This window comes from Notolepis coatsorum, assembly GCF_963971535.1.
Source record: "Notolepis coatsorum genome assembly, chromosome: 17".
NCBI classification, from domain to species: domain Eukaryota; kingdom Metazoa; phylum Chordata; class Actinopteri; order Aulopiformes; family Paralepididae; genus Notolepis; species Notolepis coatsorum.
In genome coordinates this window covers 89348906-89371042 of record NC_140181.1, presented here as the reverse complement: position 1 = coordinate 89371042, position 22137 = coordinate 89348906, and the positions used below count along the sequence as shown (strand labels likewise).

The 22137-nt window shown below is 42.9% G+C and overlaps 1 protein-coding gene across 1 annotated transcript in view; it reads right to left on the bottom strand.

Annotated features, from left to right (window-relative positions):
- Positions 1-20037, bottom strand: part of ddx20 (DEAD (Asp-Glu-Ala-Asp) box polypeptide 20) — a 30999-nt gene extending 10962 nt beyond the window's left edge. The window contains exons 1-6 of the mRNA XM_084332979.1: positions 19836-20037; positions 5886-5980; positions 3803-3971; positions 1698-1812; positions 1009-1151; positions 577-715 (exon numbers count right to left, since the gene is read on the bottom strand). Of these exons, the coding sequence (XP_084189105.1) occupies positions 577-715; positions 1009-1151; positions 1698-1812; positions 3803-3971; positions 5886-5980; positions 19836-20031 (857 nt within the window). The 5' untranslated portion in view covers positions 20032-20037. The remainder of the gene's footprint in view (positions 1-576; positions 716-1008; positions 1152-1697; positions 1813-3802; positions 3972-5885; positions 5981-19835) is intronic.
- Positions 20038-22137: the final 2100 nt, after the last annotated feature.

Sequence of the window (22137 nt, the reverse complement as noted above, 5' to 3'; positions counted from 1 at the left end):
ATCCTCAATGAAAGATGGTTGTGTGTCTCTATGATCACAGTGGATCCTCAATGAAAGATGGTTGTATGTCCTTATGATCACAGTGGATCCTCAATGAAAGATGGTTGTGCGTCTCTATGATCACAGTGGATCCTCAATGAAAGATGGTTGTGTGTCCCTATGATCACAGTGGTTGTGTGTCCCTATGATCACAGTGGATCCTCAATGAAAGATGGTTGTGTGTCTCTATGATCACAGTGGATCCTCAATGAAAGATGGTTGTGTGTCCCTATGATCACAGTGGATCCTCAATAGCAGATGGTTCTGTGTCTCTATGATCACAGTGGATCCTCAGTGAAAGATGGTTGTGTCCTTATGATCACAGTGGATCCTCAATGAAAGATGGTTGTGTGTCCCTATGATCACAGTGGATCCTCAATGAAAGATGGTTGTGTGTCCCTATGATCACAGTGGATCCTCAATGAAAGATGGTTGTGTGTCCCTATGATCACAGTGGATCCTCAATAGCAGATGGTTGTGTGTCCCTCTTCCGAGTGCTGATACCTGTATGCGGGTATGTACTGAATCTACGGTCACCTTGTGTGTAGGTTGGAGAAAACCAGGGCTTGGTTGAAAGGCACTTTACTGAACAGCTCTAGCAGGTGCTCCACCTTCTCCTGGTACACCTGGTGAGGTAAGGCATGGGAGCGCACCAGCTTGTAGTACTGCTTCAAACCTGGAAGAGGGCGCCCAAACACACAGCGTCTTCATTCAAGCACAGAAGGTCTTCATTCAAGCACACCTGAATCATTCCACCACATTCATAATAACATAAGTGGTGGTGTGGGCAATTCAAAGACTCTTACTACTTAATTAAAGGTATCTTATAAGTCAAAATCCTACCTCAGTTTAGACTAATATGATAGTGGGCCAGTGACTGGCTCACACGCACACTTGACCACCGCAGTAGTGGAGACCAAGAACTATACAAATCAATAATGAGTCAGGTCTCAGTGAGGGGGCGCTTGCCTATGAGTCCTGGGTCGTTGGGGTTGAGTCTGACGAAGGTGGGCTCCCTCATGTAGCGGGCCATGTGCTGAGCAAGGGACTCTGGGTAGGTGGCCGAGAGCGCAAGCATCTGCTTGTTCACCGGTAGAGAGGAGAAGATCCAGCTAGAGAGATGCGGAGGAAGAGGCTGTTAGTATCTGTATGAGAGTGTGTGTGAGTGAGTGAGTGAGTGAGTGAGAGACCCTGAGTGTGAGAGAGAGACTGTGAGAGACCCTGAGTGTGTGTGAGGGAGAGAGATAGATAGAGAGAGGGAGAGAGAGAGAGAGAGATAGAGAGAGAGAGAGAGAGAGACCCTGAGTGAGAGAGTGAGAGTGAGTGAGAGAGAGAGACCCTGAGTGTGAGAGAGAGAGAGAGAGAGAGAGAGAGAGAGACAGTGAGAGACAGTGAGACCCTGAGTGAGAGACAGACCCTGAGTGTGAGAGAGAGAGTGAGAGACAGTGAGAGACCCTGAGTGTGAGAGAGAGAAATAGAGAGAGAGAGACCCTGAGTCTGTGTGAGAGAGTGAGAGACAGACCCTGAGTGTGTGTGAGAGAGACAGATAGTGAGAGAGAGAGAGAGAGAGAGAGAGAGAGAGAGAGAGAGAGAGAGAGAGATCCCGAGTGTGTGAGACAGCGAGAGAGAGAGAGTGCACACACACGCGTGCCTCTTACTTGATTTGGTCCTGGAAGCTTCCCTCCTCCAGCAGCTTGTCAGCCTCATCCATGACAAACAGCCTGATGCTGGCGGTGGAGAGCATCTCCAACTCAATCAGCTGCTTGATGCGACCTGCAGACACACCACCACCACCACCAGGGGGCGACAGAGAACATGGTTAGAACCTGCAGACACACCACCACCACGAGACCGAGAACATGGTTAGAACCTGCAGACACACCACCACCACGAGACAGAGAACATGGTTAGAACCTGCAGAGACACCACCACGAGACAGAGAACATGGTTAGAACCTGCAGACACACCACCACCACGAGACCAAGAACATGGTTAGAACCTGCAGACACACCACCACCACGAGACAGAGAACATGGTTAGAACCTGCAGACACACCACCACGAGACAGAGAACATGGTTAGAACCTGCAGAGACACCACCACCACGAGACAGAGAACATGGTTAGAACCTGCAGACACACCACCACCACGAGACAGAGAACATGGTTAGAAAGCACACTACGACGGCACCACTCAGTTTCCTGCATTGATTTCTTAAAGGAAAACTCCAACATTTTGGGAAATTAGCTTATTTAACATCTTCCCTGGAGTTAGACAAGAAGATACATACCTTTTTTGTCTCTGTGCGTGCATTTAGCTTTGGGAACAGTCGCTCCGTTAGCGTAGCTTAGCTTCATCACTGGAAGTGAGGCAGGACAGTAGCCTGACGTTCCCTACAGGTTTGTTGATATTCTCATTCCTTCAAAGGATCCGAACCGATTGAAGTTTATGGAAACCATGACTTAACCTAAAGTTAGTTTAGGTTCGTGTTAACGTTAGATAATGTACAAAATAAACGTTTTCCGCTGCTATAAACGTTGCACTTTTATTTTGAAAACCCCAGAAAGGAAGTCATTGTATTTGCTTTACCATCATGTTCTGTGTTAGCTCCGGTTAGCTCCGAGCGTCCAGTAGTTAGTAGTATATTATCAATACCAGCCATTGGATTACTGTTTTCTAAATTGGGGAGGCTTTTAATCGTCAAGGTAAGAGGATTTTAAGTCATGGTATCCATAAACTTCAATCGGTTCGGATCCTTTGAAGGAATGAGAATATCAACAAACCTGTAGGGAACGTCAGGCTACTGTCCTGCCTCACTTCCAGTGATGAAGCTAAGCTACGCTAATGGAGCGACTGTTCCCAAAGCTAAATGCCCGCACAGAGACAAAAAAGGTATGCATCTTCTTGTCTAACTCCAGGGAAGATGTTAAATAAGCTAATTTCCCAAAATGTTGGAGTTTTCCTTTAACATTTAGTCATTTAGCTGAACGCTTGATTGATTTAATGTATTTGATCATTCATAAAAGATACATATAAAACTGCCCAGCAGGAATACATAGATAATTTTTTTTTTTTAAATCAAGGTTAAAAACACAATAAAGCCAAAAGGCTTATTTCCATTGTGGACCTCTGGGGGTAGGGGGTGGGGTGGCCAGTTACCTGGCAGAAACAGTATAGCTACCCTGAAGCCCAAATACAAAAACAAACTACACAATTTCACTACATTAAACAAGTAAAAGCCACATACACAATCAAATTCAATTAATCTACAGCATTCCCTTGTGTCCGTCTAATTAATAATCAAATCAAAGATCCATCTGTAACCACACATTACACGTCAGTTTTAAGTACTCATCCTATGCTTCCTCGCTCCTATGAGAATCCAATAGAGGCAGACGCCAACCACTTTTCTTTTTTAAAGCGGTCTTATAGCCTCTTTCCGTAGCTAGTGATTTGCAAGAGGTGGGTAATTGAACTCCTGCCGTATACAAACATTTGTTTTGCGGACTTTTGCCCCATAGAACTCTTGAACCAAAGAGACTTACAAGTTGTGTACAACAAGTCAGCAGGAAGGGTACAACTCTGGCAGCTAAGGGTCAGTAACATTGTTCGTCGAAAAGTGTCAAACTTGAGTGCTACAGACTTGAGTGCATAGTAGGTAGTAATATAGGCATGGCAGATTCCTTAGTAGGAGAATAATAGTAAAAGACAGTACATGGTTAATTAATTTTATTTATTTATTGACGTCGGGTTTGACCTCTGACCTGGTGAGCCCACGGCGATGTGGCACTTCTTCAGATGGATTTTGTCCTGGCTGACCGGACGGCCCCCGATGAAAACATGGCACGACAGGCCTTCCATGGCGCAGCCTATGGCCATTACCACCGAGTGGATCTGCACCGCTATCTCTCGCGTGGGCGCCAACACCAGGACCTGGAGGTCGAGCGGAGCGGTGAAGGGATTGTGAATTCAACAACCACTTGACATGCGACTATGCCCGTCACCAAGCGAGTGAGACGTTGTGGATGACGTTGCAGTATTAGTCAAGTCCTCACTTAGTTAAGATAAATGTAACTCCTTTCTATCGGTCCTAGTAGTAGAATCTCAAACGTGAGTCTTAAACAAAGGCAACACCACAAAACCAGATAGGGTCTCATTTACTAGAGCCTGAGTTAAGCACATACTGATACTGGCAATGTATGAGACAAATAGGGTTGGGTACCGAACCCAGTACTTTTAAGAGTACCGAGTGCCGACCGGTAGGGCTGGGCGATAAAACGATAACGATAACTATCGCGATAAATTATTTCCTCGAAATAAACATGAAACGTGGTCGCAAAGTTTCGATATATCGATTTTCCAAGCTTGGATATGAGCACACGCACTAACAACCAATCAGTGAAGGAGATGGCCGACAGCGGAAGGAGACCCGCGGTGCACCTCTGGGTAGAGAGGTAGGACTAAAATAGTAAACAAGGCTGGCTAGGATAATTAGCTTGCACGGCGCTATTTTTTTGTTTACGTGCCGAGTGGGTGTGTGGCGTGAATTCTGAGGCCACGGTTATAGTAGTGTGGGGTATACGGTGGACGTCGTTGCAATGTATTGGGGCGGAACAGAGTATTTTAGGGTGATATTTAGTGCATAGGAAACAAGGCTGGCTAGGATCATTAGCTTGCACGGCGCTATTTTATAGATTACGTGCCGAGTGGGTGTGTGGCGTGAATTCTGAGGCCACGGTTATAGTAGTGTGGGGTATACGGTGGACGTCGTTGCAATGTATTGGGGCGGAACAGAGTATTTTAGGGTGATATTTAGTACATTGTCATGGGATACACCGCTTGCTCTGGCTAACTGCTAACTGATGACGACATCAACTCGACTCACTCGAGACATTCGCAGCAGCAAAACAAGTCTATTAATAGCCCGTCCATCGGCGCCGGGCATAAGAAGTTAATTAAACTTGAGACATTATATCGACGATAATTATCGATATAGAGTTATATGAAAATAATTTTATAATTTTATCGCAATAACGTTTTTGGCCCTACCGACGGGTACACCCGACTACTACAATCAATTTGTACCAAACTTCGGTACCTTTACATGTTTAGTATAAAGTACAAGAGTGTAATATACTAGACAAGAGGGAGCCTTTTCCACAAATATATATATATATTACTGTCCCGTCTCTTGGGTCTTTGGAAAGACCAAACGAGGGCAGAGGGGTTTGATCATATTTACTGAGGATGACCAGATAATGTTGATAATCATGCAATTTATATTGTGTGGTCGTGTGTTACAACAATAAATGACTATTTTCTAAATAAATAACAATGTTGAAATTGCGTAAACATTCTTTAATAACAAAAATATTTATTTCAGTTGTACAGAGAGAAGTACCAAAAAAAGGTACCGTTGGGTACCGATACCGAATTCCGGGAACCTACACCTACTACAGTACTAAGGACTGCAAATAGCAATGCTGTGCAGATGTTTCAGATTTGTTAAAGTCTGGACTTCAGGATTCACTACATCAAAATTATGTAATCAGTCCTATGGTGATATCTTTGAAAACTGAGGACAGACAGTTGCTTGACTGAAGGCTCTCTATTGGCTCCCAGTCCTTCCGTTTTACATTTTTCCAAAATATCATCCTAAGATTATGTATTTTTTTTTACACAGTGAATCCTGAAATCTAATCAAGAGAACCATCAATATCTACACAGCGTTGCAGTTACTGATGGTGATACTGACGTTCTACTAAGTTTGCACAATTTGATTCACAAGGCTCTATTAAACTGTATGTTGTTTAGTGGTGTTGCCTTCACTACTGTACACCAGCTCACCTGTGTCGTAGTGTTTTCCAGCACCAAGGAGTCCAGTGCAATGGTGGTGAACACACATGTCTTCCCTGTACCAGACTTGGCTTGAACGATCAGATCTGAAAACAACACGGGTAGCGTTAGTATTATCCATCTATTAACTACTTAGCTGTAGAATGACTAACATTCAACATATTTTCACTTTGATTAAACATCATTAAATGGCTCATTCTCATGAAATCAATGATTTACCATGGCCGTGATCTTTTCTAAATAAAGGTTAGCATTTATTCAAGTAAACAAAACATAATATTAAAGATAAAAATGTGCTCCTTCTTGTACAATGAGTTGTTTACTCATAACAATTAATTATTTTAATATTTTTGTACATTTTGTGCTTAAATTCTCATTACCGCGATGCTGCGTCCACATTGATTTATATGGCACATTGACTTAATTTTATATTTAATAAACTCAAAATGTTTCTCTAAAACTGTATTAATATTGTTTATTTATTTGTGTCATCAAGGAAATTATGATGAATTATACAATTAAATTGACAAATTAATGATTTTTTTGTGGAAAACATAATGTCCTTGGATGCAGTTCTCATTCTCCGCAACAGTTTTCACCTTCCTGTTAAGACTACAGTATTTTTTTAAATAAAGTTGTATTGTCCCATGATGCATCACAAAGAAGACCAGCTAGAAGATGGCTACTAGGTAAGTGAAGTCACCTCAATGGTTAACACTTACAAGTTCTAATTTACCTCTTCAGCCCTTGTACACGACAAAATTGCTTCTCATTACTGAAACATGAAGTATTACTTGTTTGAAAAAAGTTTTGATCATCAATATTTGATCAACACAAAGGTTAATACGTTCCTAACATGTACCATGACATTTTTTTGCCAATGTCATCATGGCTTCTCCATTGTTAGCTAAAAAATGCTAACTCCTCTCATCCTCCGCAACACACTTCTCATATACCGCAACACTTTACTGGGTGTTTCAGTAATGAGAACTTCTCTTTCGGCAATGAGAATTTGGTAACACATCACATAACTTTGTCATTAAATAGTAATAATTGGTAACACTTCAACATTAAGTGTTCATAACGTTGAAATTACATAGTAATAATAAAATGTGTATCATCAACAGTTCATTTTGATGTAATTTACTAACTTTCCTGTTTCATTGCAGACAGTCAGCCACTGAGAAAAAGAAAGCGTTTGCAAAGGCTAGGCTAGCAAAATTCAGAGAAAAGGTTTACAACAACCCTGACCTGCTGGACGAGTACAGAAGGAAGGAGAGAGAGAGGTAAGGGGGGTGGGAATGGTACAGTCATTAGCAAACATGCTAGTTTATAGGAAGCCTCATACAAGCCATTTAGTTGATAGGATGTCCAGCTTTCTGGCCCTCACTAGAGGATGTGTACACACTCACACTTTGTAAGCCATTCAGTCCCTACTGTAGGACACACACACACAGGGAGAACCCTACTGTAGGACACACATATGCACACACACTCTAAGAAAGTCAGGCCCTACTGTAACACACACACACACACACACACACACACACACACACACACACACACACACACACACACACACACACACACACACACACACACACACACACACACACACACACACACACACACACACACACACACACACACACACACACACACACACACACACACACACACACACACACACACACACACACACACACACACACACACACACACACACACACACACACACACACACACACACACACACACACACACACACACACACACACACACACAGTGTAGGGTCTGTCTGCCCTGGGCTGTCCCCGACTAAGGATTTGGATGGTCGACTAGGATTGGCCAAAATTTGCCGTTAGTCAGTACATTTATTTATTTATTTTTTTTAATCATTCCATTTGGGCTGTGGGGGTGCTTAATGTCTGAAGGAGTCGACTGAAGGCGTCTTGTCCTCTGCAAAAGCATGCAATTGGTCCACTGATGGACACATCTTGATATTTGTCTAGTATAGTGTGTTCATTAGATGGGTGAAATCCTCTTTCAGTGCCTCTGTGCCTGTTTTCGTAGGCAGTTAGCCTCTGGTATGCGTGCCATTAGCGTTAGCCACGCTTCTATGCCTCTTTTCTTTTGAAAAAAAAAATATATATATATATATATATATATTAATAATCTTTTATATTCGACTAAGAGGTTGGCCAGTCGACTACGGCCCCTTTCGACCGATTAGTCGACTAATCGATTAATAGGGGTCAGCCCTATATTTTCCTAATTTTATGGCATGCTTCCTTTTCATTTCTAGATGTTTTTCCTAATTTTATGGCATGCTTCCTTTTCATTTCTAGATATCAAAAACGAAAGGAAAATGGTAAGATCAAGAAAATGGAAGATCTTACCTCCAAACAATATGAAAGGAAAAAAAAACAATGGAGAGAAAATTCGAACAGGCATTATGCTAAAAAGAAAACACTGAATGCCATCTTGGATTTGACCCCTCCCTCCATCAATGAGCCAGATGCCGCACAGGTACTGGAGCAATATGTAGGCCTACCGGTACCACCAAGCCCCCCAGAACTGCCATCAAACTGCCCAACACCAGAGCAGACGTCCACCCCCAAAGCAAGAAGAAAAAGGAGAATGCAGGATGTCCAAGTAGTACCAAGGCCTCCCGAGCCACCTTTGAACTGCCCAACACCAGAGCAGACCTCCACCCCCAAAGCAGGAAGAAAAAGGGAGGCAACCATAACCTCACTGAGGTCAAAACTGAGGGCGACAAAAGATCAACTGGAAATCCAGTCCCGAAAATACTCTAACCTAACGAAGCAGCTTAGAAGGCTACAAGAAAAAAACAAAAAAGGACCAGCACCTTTGATAGGCACCATTGAGAAGAGAGCCACCCACCGGAGAGAGCCCAAGACCCTGCCCAACAACGGCCAGAGACGATTGATGGGACATGTTGTGAGTCGTTTCTTGCACCAGGATGACAACTCAACCGTCATCAATGGCAAAACAGGGGAAGTCCGCAAGAAAGGACAAGTGTTCAGGAAGAGGGCACTGACTGACACTATGGAGAGACTACATGTTAAATTTCTCAGTCAGCACCCTCGCTACAAACTCTCAAGGGCTCAGTTCTGCAGACTGAAGCCCTTTTGGATCGTGAGACCCAACGTTTCCCAAAGAGAAACCTGTGCCTGCAAAATCCACGAGAATGTCCTATTGAAAATCAAGAAGCTTCACCAGCTTGGGATTGTTGCCACACCATCCACAACTGAAATAGTTGAGTCCTGTGTCTGCAGCTCAAGTGATGTGGAATGCATGTACAGAAGGTGCATTCAATGCCAAGGCAAAACCTTCCCTACAACTATTGATCCATCAACCAAGGGAAACATAATTTCCTGGGACCAGTGGGTTACCCGGACAGGTAAAATCACAAAAAAGGGAAAAGATGGTGCACTGGAGGAGACGAATGTCAAAAACACAGCACTGGAGAAGACACACACATCTATCGACAAACTTGTTGACCTCACTAAGGACCATGTAAATAAACTGGCCATTCATGTGTATAACATCCAGCACCAGTTCCAGAGGCTGAAGTCACTCAAGGAGAACCTTACTGAGAAAGAGGTGGCCGTCCACATTGATTACAGTGAGAACTACAGCTGTAAGTACACCAGGGAAGTGAAAGACACCCACTTTGGTGGCGGGAAACAGCAAGTGACGCTTCATACTGGGGTCAAATACCTGAGTGGGGGACGTGTGTTTTGCGTCTCTGTCAGCGTCCCTAAAGCATGATGCTGTTGCAACGTGGGCTCATCTTAATCCAGTGCTCAAGTCCATCCGGGAGGAACATCCAGAAGTGAAGCACATCCATTTTATTTCAGATGGACCCACCTCCCAGTACCGCAACAAGACAGCATTCTATCTGGCCTCGACAGTGCCTTTCATGAGAGGGTTTGAATATGTCACCTGGAACTTCTCAGAGGCATCTCATGGCAAGGGTGCCCCTGATGGGGTAGGGGGTGCACTCAAGAACCTAGCAGACCGGCTTGTTGCTTATGGAACTAGCATCCCAGACACCAACACACTGCATCAGCAACTGGCAACACACTCATCTGTAAGACTATACATGGTAACAGAGGAGGAGATCATTTCGGCCCACGATTTGATTCCTCCAGCCCTGAATACAGTGCCCGGGACTATGAAGATTCACCAGGTAGGTCAATGTGACATGAGGTTGAACACGTTTGATTGATTGATTGAAAACTTTATTAATAGGTTGTAGAATGGGTACAATACAGTACAGCTCAATACACACAATTGTTAAGGGGATGCAGACCAGAGAAAGACTTTCGTCTTGTTTACATCAGGGTAGGGCTGGGCGATATAACGATAACGATAAATATCACGATATATTTTAATAATCGATATCGAATATCGAAATTTAAAAATATAATATAATTTTTTTTTTTACCTGCAACAGGGCAGTTTTAAAACCAGAGACAGTGGACAGACTTGTCTTTCTTGCCTGCAACTTAAAGTAATGGCTTTGCTTGTCCAAATGACAATACTGACCAAATTCAGATTTCTTTTTCTCTTGTCCATTTATTTTGTTTGCTTTCTAATTTAAAATACATTTTGAAACCGTCTGTACACAGTAGGCTATGTGTGCTAGCAGAACTAGACTCCAGTCACGAGTCACAGTGCACATGTGCGGTGGTTTGTCCACCAAAAAAGCACCAAAAGATCGAAAATAAACGAGCAGAGCCAGAACTGTTCAACTCCTCTGGAGCCACAGCCAGCAGAGAAGCCGGTTTACTTTAGCTTTTAAACCAGCTGCAGCCTGAGAACTGGAGTGTGAGGGGATGTAACACTAAAGATGGCGGCAATGACAAAGAATTGCTGCAAAATAAACATACATCTGTTGTTAAAAAGAAAAAAAAAAAGAAAAAAATTATACTTATACAATTCGATAATTATCGATATCGAGAAATAAAATAAAATTATCATATTGTTATCGCGATATGATTTTTTTCCATATCGCCCAGCCCTACATCAGGGTCCCCCATTTTCAATTCATAATGACAAAGTGGGCAGGGGTGAGGTGGGTTCTAGGAGTAAGGTCAAGCAGTAGTCTGACCAGTTTGTTTTGTGATGTTTGTAATCTTGTTTTTAGTGCCTTTGAGGTGCTTTGGTACCATGAGGAGCAAGCATAGTCGTAGTACCCTTGAATGAGTGCTCCTGTTAAGTGTTTTAATTAATTAATTGTCATAAGTTGGCTTAACTTTATTGATTCATATGCTTTTTTAATACATTTATTGTTTAATTTCTGTTTATAGCTGACATCTACAAAACCAGGGGTAATCCAGACCCTGGACGTATCCTGCTTTTGTGGCAGTGCATGTGGATGCTTTCTCCCAAAAGAGTGCTCCTTCATAGGAGCGAATGTGGAGTCAGATACGGAGAATGTAGAGCCAGGACCTGTTTTGGACGTGGGAAAGTGGGTCCTTGTGGAGTATGATGCAGAGTTGTTCCCTGGCACCATCACACAGGTATGTAGAACTAGTTTTAGATATGGACACTAGGTTACTTGTTAATGGTAAATCCTGAGTCCTGTTTTGTACTTTTTCTTTTACCTATGTCCTTTACAGATTGTGGATGATCAATATGAAGTTGACACGATGAATTGTGCTGGAGAGAATAAATTCTACATTCCATCTCGGAGGTTCGATGGAGAGAAAGTGTGGTATTACTTGGATGACATCAAATGTGTCATCCCGGAGCCACTACCTGCCACATCCTCTGCACGTCATTTTAGTGTTTCAGCTGAGATCTGGGCTAAATACACAAAGAAGTGTGTGTAAATGCGTGTTGTGGGGTGGGGGGTTCTACAGGTCTAAGCATGTTTTATACATGACAACCATTTTGTCATGATTGTGTCCTTGTTTTTTATTTCATTTTGTACAGGCCTACTTGTTTTTAACAAGAATATACACATTTATCTTAGGCCTATATGGATTGTATTATCTAAGCAAGGTTCAGAGTTGCACATTTTGCTTATCAGGCCTATGTGTGATTGTTTGAGTTATTTTTTTTTGTATTTAGAGCACTTTTTGAAGTATATGACCTGAACCAGTGATTGTTCTATGAAAAAGGTTTTGTTTGTTTTTGTTATTATTCTGTAAATTGATTGCATCTTATTGTATTTTTAAACAGAATGTTGTTAAACAGAATAAAGTTGTGAGTTGAGCTGAACAAATGCATTTTTTTTCTTAATTTGATTGACAGGATATGCAAATGCCTTAGTTGCAATTTTATGAAAGCATCCAGTCACTGCAGTCAGTGAGAGTTGGCATGCCCTGAAATAATCTCTCATTAAAAAGGTTCACTGTGTTAACTTGACAAATAAGACAGTAAATTAGAGGTTTTCATAATGATGTAATTTGTTGTGTTACCTAAATTTTGGGATGCAAGTAAAACTAGACAATTCCGCGCAGGGAAATTGTGAAAGTGTGGGTGATGCCTCTATTATGACATCATACTGTGACATCACAAATGTTCTAGAATGTTCTATTATGACATCATACTGTGACATAACAAATGTGCTAGAATGTCTATTATGACATCATACTGTGACATCACAAATGTTCTAGAATGGTCTATTATGACATCATACTGTGACATCACAAATGTTCTAGAATGGTCTATTATGACAGCATACTGTGACACCACAAATGTTCTAGAATGTCTATTATGACATCATACTGTGACATCACAAATGTTCTAGAATGTCCTATTATGACAGCATACTGTGACACAAATGTTCTAGAATGTCTATACTGTGACATCCAAATGTTCTAGAATGTTCTCCCATTCATTCCTTATGGACCAAAATGTCCTGTTTAAAGTCGATTTGTAGCCAAACGGTGCGGTGAAACTTTCCAATTTTCTGCTTTGGTGTTTGTGGCTAATCAGACACACCAAGTGGTTTGCTTTGAATAACCAACAGCCTTGCTTAAGCGGGCATTAAGCCTCGAGTTGTGTCTGGCAACACTTAGCATACTTATTATCATTACCGAAATCATTAATCTCATTTCCGAAACCGATGTATCATTACCACAACAGCTGTTAATTTAATGTTTATTTAATTTAGTGAACAATTATAATTTGATTCTAAAGGCATGTCCATGATCTATTTGTTATGTGCTTTCATGTTTACAATGACATTTTAAGAAAAATTCAGGTTTCCATGAAATATCACAAAAATTAGGTTGTCGACCGCAGAAGGTGTTGCGGTAATGAGAGTAATATGACAAACTATTCTAAAAATGATTATTTAAAAATATATATTATTTCATAGTTTCAGGTATGTGTCTATGACTGTTAATTATCAATTCTTAAAACTTTGAAAATGTATACACTTTTCTTATTGTCTTGAAGTTTTAAGACTGTTGCGGTAATGCGAATTTGAAGGACTTATTTTGGAAAATGTGTTCAAAAGGGTGTTAAATTGTAAATAAATATTTTCTAATTATTATTCACATATACTCTAGACCTGGCTTATAGTGCTTGAAAAGGAAATTTGTTGATGCAAGTTTGTTAAAAAAAAATTATGTTTGAAATTTTGAAATCAAGATTTCATGAGAATGAGCGAAATAGATCATGTTAAAAGGAACATGCCAACATTATGGGAAATGCGTTCACCGTCTTCTCCAGAGTCAGACAAGAAGATGTATACCAATTTCCTCTCTGTGCGTTTGAGTAGAAAGCTATCCGGCTGCAAGCTAGCCTAGCTCAGCACAAATTAATGGAAGCGGAATACGGACCACTAGCCTAGCTTAAAACTCAGTGAGAGGTGTTTTTGGCCAACAGCTAGGCTAGCTACTAGCTAGTCCCTATTCACTTCTATTAATTTGTGCTAAGCTAGGCTAGCTTGCAGCTGGATAGCTTTCTACTGAACGCACAGAGAGAAAATTGGTATTTATTTCCCCATAGTGTTGGCATGTTCCTTTAATATTGCTGAGCCATGTGCAGTCTTTCTTCCTGCATGATACCCACACCGTTTAAAACCTGACAGTCTTTCTTCCTGATCAGCCATAAGACTTATATAGCCTACTAAAATGATACAGCGGATAATGTCGACCTAACTTTATCCCTATAAAAACACACCTGGGTTCTTGCAGTACTCACAGAGTTCTCTCTTTTACATTCCTTCCCAATTCATTCTCTAGGGAGCAGCTCCAGGTGGTTTCTGGCTCGGCATGATCCATGTTCACAACCGATTGACCTAACTGGTCATTTCCTCCGAGTGGTCATTCCTCCTAAACAGCATGGTGCCTGGCACCAATTAGCTTAGCAAGCTATGCTGAACAAGATTTAATATCAAGAAGCTGCAATAGTATGTCACACACGTCACCCCGCTAACGTTGGATCCTTAGAACGTGTTCAAAAGGCGATGAGCTTGTGAGTAACGAGCACGACATCCCTGATGTCTTCAGACAATCTACCAAGTGCTCCTCCTGAACACCAGCCCTGCGGTGAAGTGACGTGGAAACAGGAAACACCGTGTCTGCACTGAATAAGTAAGTGAAGCTGAGGAGCTTCAGGGACCCCAAGGTATGACTGGAATAACAATGAGAATTTAGAGAATGTACAGTTTAGGTCAATAAATATTTGGACATTGACACAATTTTGTCTCTCTACATCACCACAATGGACTTGATGACATTGGCAAAGATTTGACACATAGAAAGATGTTACTTATTTTTTTTTCCATTGGAGAAAATGGATTCTAATTGACCCATCTTAAACCCTGCCTTCTTTTCTTGATCCTCCAATCACAACTGTTTCCCTCTGACAACCTTTTACTTCATCAGTTTATCAATCAAGGTGTGCTTTAAATGCAGCCCGATGAGGGAGACCAGGGGCGTCGTTTTGGTATGGGGGACCCTGATGTAAACAAGACAAACGTCTTTCTCTGGTCTGCATCCCCTTTGATTAATTGATTGAAAACTTTATTAACAGATTGCAGAATGGGTACAGTACAGCTCAATACATACAATTGTTAAGGGGATGCAGACCAGAGAAAGACTTTCGTCTTGTTTACATCAGGGTCCCCCATTTTCAATTCATCATAACATATATGACATACACGACATACAGATAGACAGTACTGCTACATCTATACATTTATGACATACCAGATTTGCAAATACAGTACCGTTTGTGATACAAAGAGTCGAGAAAAGAGAGTATATACATTTGACGTAGAAACTGTACATTGGAGGAGGTTGGGTAGGTGGGGTGGAGGTGGTTGGGTGGGTGGGGGACACTGTACATTGGAATATTGACAAAGCCATACTTGGTAATTTACTGTACATTGGAGGGGGTTGGGTTAGGACATTTGCAGGGGCCAGTTTCGAATTGCAGTCTCCCGTAGGTGTTCTTTGAGAGTGTTTTTTGAAAGTGGGTAGTAGTGATTCACATTCCTTTAAAGCTGTGGGTAGGGCGTTCCACATTGATTGCGAAACGTGTTTAGTCCCTTGTTTGAGCCGAATCTGGGTTTTAACATGATTTGTGGAGCCTCTCTGGTGTTGTGGTCGTGGTATTTCACTGACCTTTGGGAAGTATTTTGACATGTACATGGGTACCTTGGTCGTGTGAGCTGTACTGTACCCATTCTGCAATCTGTTAATAACATTTTTCATTCATTCATTCATGATGGCACTCGCCATCACGAAAGGGGGCTACATGACGTGTTGGATGAGTGCTTAGCTGGAGTTGAGGATACAGAAATGATTCTTATTGGGGATTGGAACACGGATATGCAACAAAAAGATGCACCCGTCTTCAAATCCTACAATAGGTTTTGTGATCTGCACGGCCTCAGCCAACTAATCACACCCCACACGTGTGTGTGAGTCAACTCAGACTACCATTGACCTCATCCTGACCTCTGACAAGTCCAAGATCGCCAATAAAGGGGTTATAGCATGCGGGTTAAGTGATCATTATATGATATTCTGTACCCGCAAAAAGCTAAAACAAAAGGCTGGCTGTCACAAAACAGTCACATCTAGAGACCTAAAAACCTACTCTAGCGAGGCCTTTAACCTTGAACTGGAGGGTCTGGACGCGTGTACCGGTTCCGCAACAGTAAGTGACTTCCGGGTAGGCCTGATTGGCCCCGACAGGCACGTGACGCGGCAAACTCAGGACGCGCAACGAGGCTGCTGAGAGCTGTCGCGCGGAAATAGGCTGTCTATTGCCATTCTCTAACACAAACTCTAACCTTAACCAGCTCCTTAACAGCGCCTAAACTTAACCGTTCTAACCTTAACCAACTCCGAAACAATGCCTAACCTTAACCTTAACCATGCCTAACCTTAACCATAGAAAGAATATTGCCATTCTCTAACACAAACTCTAACCTTAACCAGCTCCTTAACAGCGCCTAAACTTAACCGTTCTAACCTTAACCAACTCCGAAACAATGCCTAACCTTAACCTTAACCTTAACCATGCCTAACCTTAACCGGCGAAAGAATACACGTTAAAAAAAAAATCACGTTAAAAAAAAAAGATTTGATGGGATTCGAACTCACCAACAACGGACCGCAGGATCGCAGGACCGCTGCTCTGCGAGGTGAGCTATAGCGCCGAATGAGAGTCATGCCGTATTTGGACGGTTACGTAATTCCGTAAGGGCTCCGCGGAGCGTGCCGCGCGGCAGAGAAAGTTGCGCGTCACGTGCCTGTCGGGGCCAATCAGGCCTACCCCGGAAGTCACTTACTGTTGCGAAACAGCTACACGCGGTCTGGACTGGTCAGATGAGCTCAATGGTACACTGGTTGAAGAAACATGGCTTGGCTTCAAAACCAAATTTTCAACGATACTAAACAACATGGCCCCCCTAAGAACCACCAGGGTAAAAAATCGCGCTGAGCCGTGGATGCACGCTGAAATACTGACCGCTATGAAAACCAGAGACAAAAAATGCTCTGAGTTTCGTAAAAGTCAGTCAAAGCTTAACATAAGCACGAGCAGTGAACTCCAAGCCCACGTGACTGAACTCAAACTGCAAAGAAACAGACTAAGAAATGATGTAAACTCCATGATCAAAACAGCAAAGAAAAAATTCATCAATGACAAAACCGAGGAAAACAAAAACAAACCGCGTGAACTTTGGAAATTACTCAATAACCAACTAGGCTGCAGTAAAAAACTTAAAACCAGATTCTCAAACATAAACATAAAGACGGACAACACGCTCATCACAGAAAAGCTGGATGTAGCCAATTACTTAAATAGTTTCTTCACAAACATAGCCACAACACTGGTAAACAAACTACCCTCCCACTCAGGGCATTATGGGGTAGAACACATAGTAGCTTACTACAAAAACCTAGGGGTCCACAAAGACGACTTCAAACTGGAAATGGTAACAACAGATGAGGTACTCAAAAAACTGAGCGCCCTCCAACCTAACAAGGCCACTGGCCATGACAACATCCCCTCCAAATTCCTCAGAGACTCAGCAGCCGCCATCACCCCAGTCATCACACACATAATAAACCTCTCTATAAAACAGGGACACGTCCCCAAGGACTTCAAAATTGCGAGAGTGACCCCTCTGCACAAAAAAGGCAGTAAATTAGACCCAGGCAACTACCGCCCTGTTTCTATCTTTACCTCCATCTCGAAAGTCATGGAAAAAATTGTATACGAACAGGTCGAAAAATACCTTGCGGAAAAAAATCTAATCTACGAATTCCAATCTGGCTTCAGAACATCCCACTCCACTGACACATGCCTTCTCTATTTAAACGACCACATCAAACAAGAGGTGGACGCGGGCAAATACTGCGGCATGGTCATGCTGGACCTACAAAAGGCCTTCGACACTGTCAATCACACCATTCTGATTGACAAGCTAAAAGCAATTGGTTTTGATAGTCTATCAGTGAGCTGGATGCAATCCTACCTGGAGGGGAGAGAGCAGATGGTGGAGGTAAACGGTACCCTATCCCCCCCCCTCACAGTAAACTGTGGTGTTCCACAAGGAAGCATACTAGGTCCGCTACTGTTCCTAATTTATGCAAATGACATGTCGTCAGCTTGTGACTGCAACTTGTTCCTGTTTGCGGACGACTCAGCCCTGCTGGTCTCTGACAAGAACAAATTACAGGTTGAAAAAACCCTCAGCTCAGAACTAAGCAAAATCTGCATATGGCTCGCTGATAACAAACTATCATTACACATGGGCAAAACAGAGTCCATTCTCTTCGGTTCAAATAACAAACTCAGCAAGACCGACGGCTTCTCAGTTACAGTGGGTGACAATATTGTCACAAGGAAAGAAGATATTACCTACCTGGGTTCCATCCTAGAGGCAAATCTTTCCTGTGACAAAATGGCATCCAATGTAATAAAAAAAGTCAACCAACGAACTCGTTTCTTGTACCGGATCTCCTCACTGGTAAACAAGAATACCCTGAAGACTCTAGCAGGAGCACTCATTCAAGGGTACTACGACTATGCTTGCACCTCATGGTACCAAAGCACCTCAAAGGCGCTAAAAACAAAATTACAAACATCTCAAAACAAACTGGTCAGACTACTGCTTGACCTTACTCCTAGAACCCACCTCACCCCTGCCCACTTTGACAACCTAGGATGGCTTAGAGTAGACGACAGAGTACAGCAACTTGCAATGGGCCTGGTCTACAAGATACACTACACGACCAAGGTACCCATGTACATGACTAAATACTTCCCAAAGGTCAGTGAATACCACGATCACAACACCAGAGGGAGCTCCACAAATCATGTTAAACCCAGATTCGGCTCAAACAAGGGACTAAACACGTTTCGCAATTATGCCACATCAATGTGGAACGCCCTACCCAAAGCTGTAAAGGAATGTGAATCACTACCCACTTTCAAAAACACTCTCAAAAAACACCTAAGGGAGACTGCAACTCGAAACTGGCCCCTGTAAATGTCCGAACACAACCCCCGCCAATGTACAGTAAATTACCAAGTATGGTCTTGTCAATAATCCAATGTACAGTGTTGTTTGTACAGTTGTACAGTGTCCCCCACCCACCCCTCCTACCCACCCCCCCCCCCACCCACCCAACCACCTCCAATGTACAGTCCAATGTACAGTCCCATAATCCAATGTACAGTGTTGTTTGTACAGTTATACAGTGTCCCCCACCCCCACCCCCACCCCTCCTACCCAACCCCCCCCCCCCCCCCCCCCCACTCCTACCCAACACCCCCCCCCCCCCACTCCTACCCCCCCCCCCCAACCACTCCTACAACCCCCCCCCCCCCCCCAACCACCTCCAATGTACAGTCCCACCCCCACCTACCCAATCCAATGTACAGTTTCTACGCCTAATGTATATACTCTTTTCTTTCTGGACTCTTTTTGTATCACAAATACAGTACTGTAATTGCAAATCTGGTATGTCATAAATGTATAGATGTAGCAGTACTGTCTATCTGTATGTCATATATGTTACGATGAATTGGAAATGGGGGACCCTGGTGGAAACAAGACGAAAGTCTTTCTCTGGTCTGCATCCCCTTAACAATTGTATGTATTGAGCTGTACTGCACTGTACCCATTCTGCAATCTGTTAATAAAGTTTTCATTCATTCATTCATTCATTCATGATGACCTGGACTTCGGCCCTGCAGACAGTGTTAGGAGAAGCTCCCCTGTACTCTACTACTACGGTTCAGAACAATACAGGAACATTATAACAACACAAGGCTACTTCTGGCACATCATGGCAATAATAACCCCTACAGGGCGCGCACACACAAACACATGTTGAATACTACTTGAATCAGCGGATCAAATCACATGCGTAGGTTTGAAATATTTCACTTGATAATATGCCACAGCAGGTTGAAGCTGGTGCTCACCGAGTCCACAGCGGCCCAGCGGGATGGCTTTGAGCTGAATGGGAGACGGCTTTTGAAAGCCGGCGGACGCGAGTCCCTCCAGGACGGGCGGAGACAGCAGCAGAGAGTTGAAGTCGATACCGTCTGATAGCAGGACATCGTCGGTCCGTTTTCGCGTTTCAATATCGTGGGCAGCTTTCCTGATGGAGGCAGCCATGTTGACATGTGTTTTGCTTTGCTTCCGCGTCCAGTTCGCCGTCTGCCTTTAGCGCCATCTAGCGGTCGGGAAGAGCCACTGAACCAGTGACGAGCGAGAAGCTTCTTCTTCTTCTTTTTTTTTGAGTTTTACGGCGGACGGCCACCATAATTGGGGCATTTACCGCCACCTACCGACCCGGAAATCCATTCTCCCCTCTCTAACCGGAGTCACCAGCGTCACTGAACCGCCGCCATCTTGCTCCAGTTAGCCTTGAGTGAGAGTGAGTGAGCTGCACAGACAAAAATACTCATAACTCGCTGAAATATTGACGGATTTACAAACGGGTTGGTTTGCTATAAACATCAAAGATGTAGTTATGATACTGCATACTTATAATTTTTTTTTAAAGATTTTTTTTTTACAAACCGCTTGAATCATAGCCACGTTAATAATGCTTGTAATAAACCAAACCGTTTGTAAATCCGTCGCTCTCCATTGGCCGGCAGCGCGGGCAAGCTATCTAGTGTTCTATATATATCTATGTATCCACCTGCAGAACTCCAGATCCCCGCAGGCTGAGGTGCCGCAGGCTGAGGTCCCGCAGGCTGAGGTCCCGCAGGCTGAGGTCCCGGACGCTTCCATTGGCTGATTTGGGTCACGTGACCGTCCCACCCAATGGCTGAATTGGAGTGTTGCACTGCGGGCATTGGCTGATTTGGGTCACGTTGCACTGCGGGATTGATTGATTGATTGAAAACTTTATTAACAGATTGCAGAATGGGTACACGTGACCGCCACAGGCCCTGATTGATTGATTGAAAACTTTATTAACAGATTGTAGAATGGGTACAGTGACCGATTGATTGATTGTTTGATTGATTGATTGATTGATTGATTGATTGAAAACTTTATTAACAGATTGCAGAATGGGTACAGTGACATCACAGGCCCGGATTGATTGATTGATTGATTGAAAACTTTATTAACAGATTGCAGAATGGGTACAGTGACGTCACAGGCCCGGATTGATTGATTGATTGATTGATAACTTTATTAACAGATTGTAGAATGGGTACAGTGACCGATTGATTGATTGATTGTTTGATTGATTGATTGATTGAGTGATTGATTGAAAACTTTATTAACAGATTGCAGAATGGGTACAGTGACATCACAGGCCCGGATTGATTGATTGATTGAAAACTTTATTAACAGATTGCAGAATGGGTACAGTGACGTCACAGGCCCGGATTGATTGATTGATTGATTGATTGAAAACTTTATTAACAGATTGCAGAATGGGTACAGTGACGTCACAGGCCCGGATTGATTGATTGATTGATTGATTGAAAACTTTATTAACAGATTGCAGAATGGGTACAATGACGTCACAGGCCCGGATTGATTGATTGATTGAAAACTTTATTAACAGATTGCAGAATGGGTACAGTGACGTCACAGGCCCGGATTGATTGATTGAAAACTTTATTAACAGATTGCAGAATGCAGTACAGCGCAATACACACAATTGTTAAGGGGATGCAGACCATGCAGTACTGTTACATTTGTGACATACAGTAAATATATACAAGGGGGAGGGAACTGTACATTTATGATGAATTGAAAATGGGGGACCCTGATGTAAACAAGACGGAAGTCTTTCTCTGGTCTGCATCCCCTTAACAATTGTGTGTATTGAGCTGTACTGCAGATATATTTCAATTGCCTTACTTATTTACATAAGTATTATAGGCCTACAGCAGTATTGTACAGACAGTAACTATAGAGAGTGTGCTGACCTACGGTGTGTCTGTGTGGTTCTCCAGCTGCACAAAGGCAGAGCAAGAGGCTCTACAGAGGGTGGTGAAGGCGGCAGGCAGGATCGTCGGGACTCCTCTACCAAACATCACCTCCGTCTTCACCTCCTGCTGCCTCCACCGCTCCAAGTGTATCATCACCCCGCATTTCATTGTATACCTGTATGCCGTGACAATTAAAACTCTTGACTTGACTTGAAATCAAGGACCAGTCTCACCCAGCACATCACCTCTTTCAGCTCCTTCCCCCAGGGAGGAGATACCGGTCCATACATACCAAGAGTTCAAGATTTAAGAACAGCTTTTT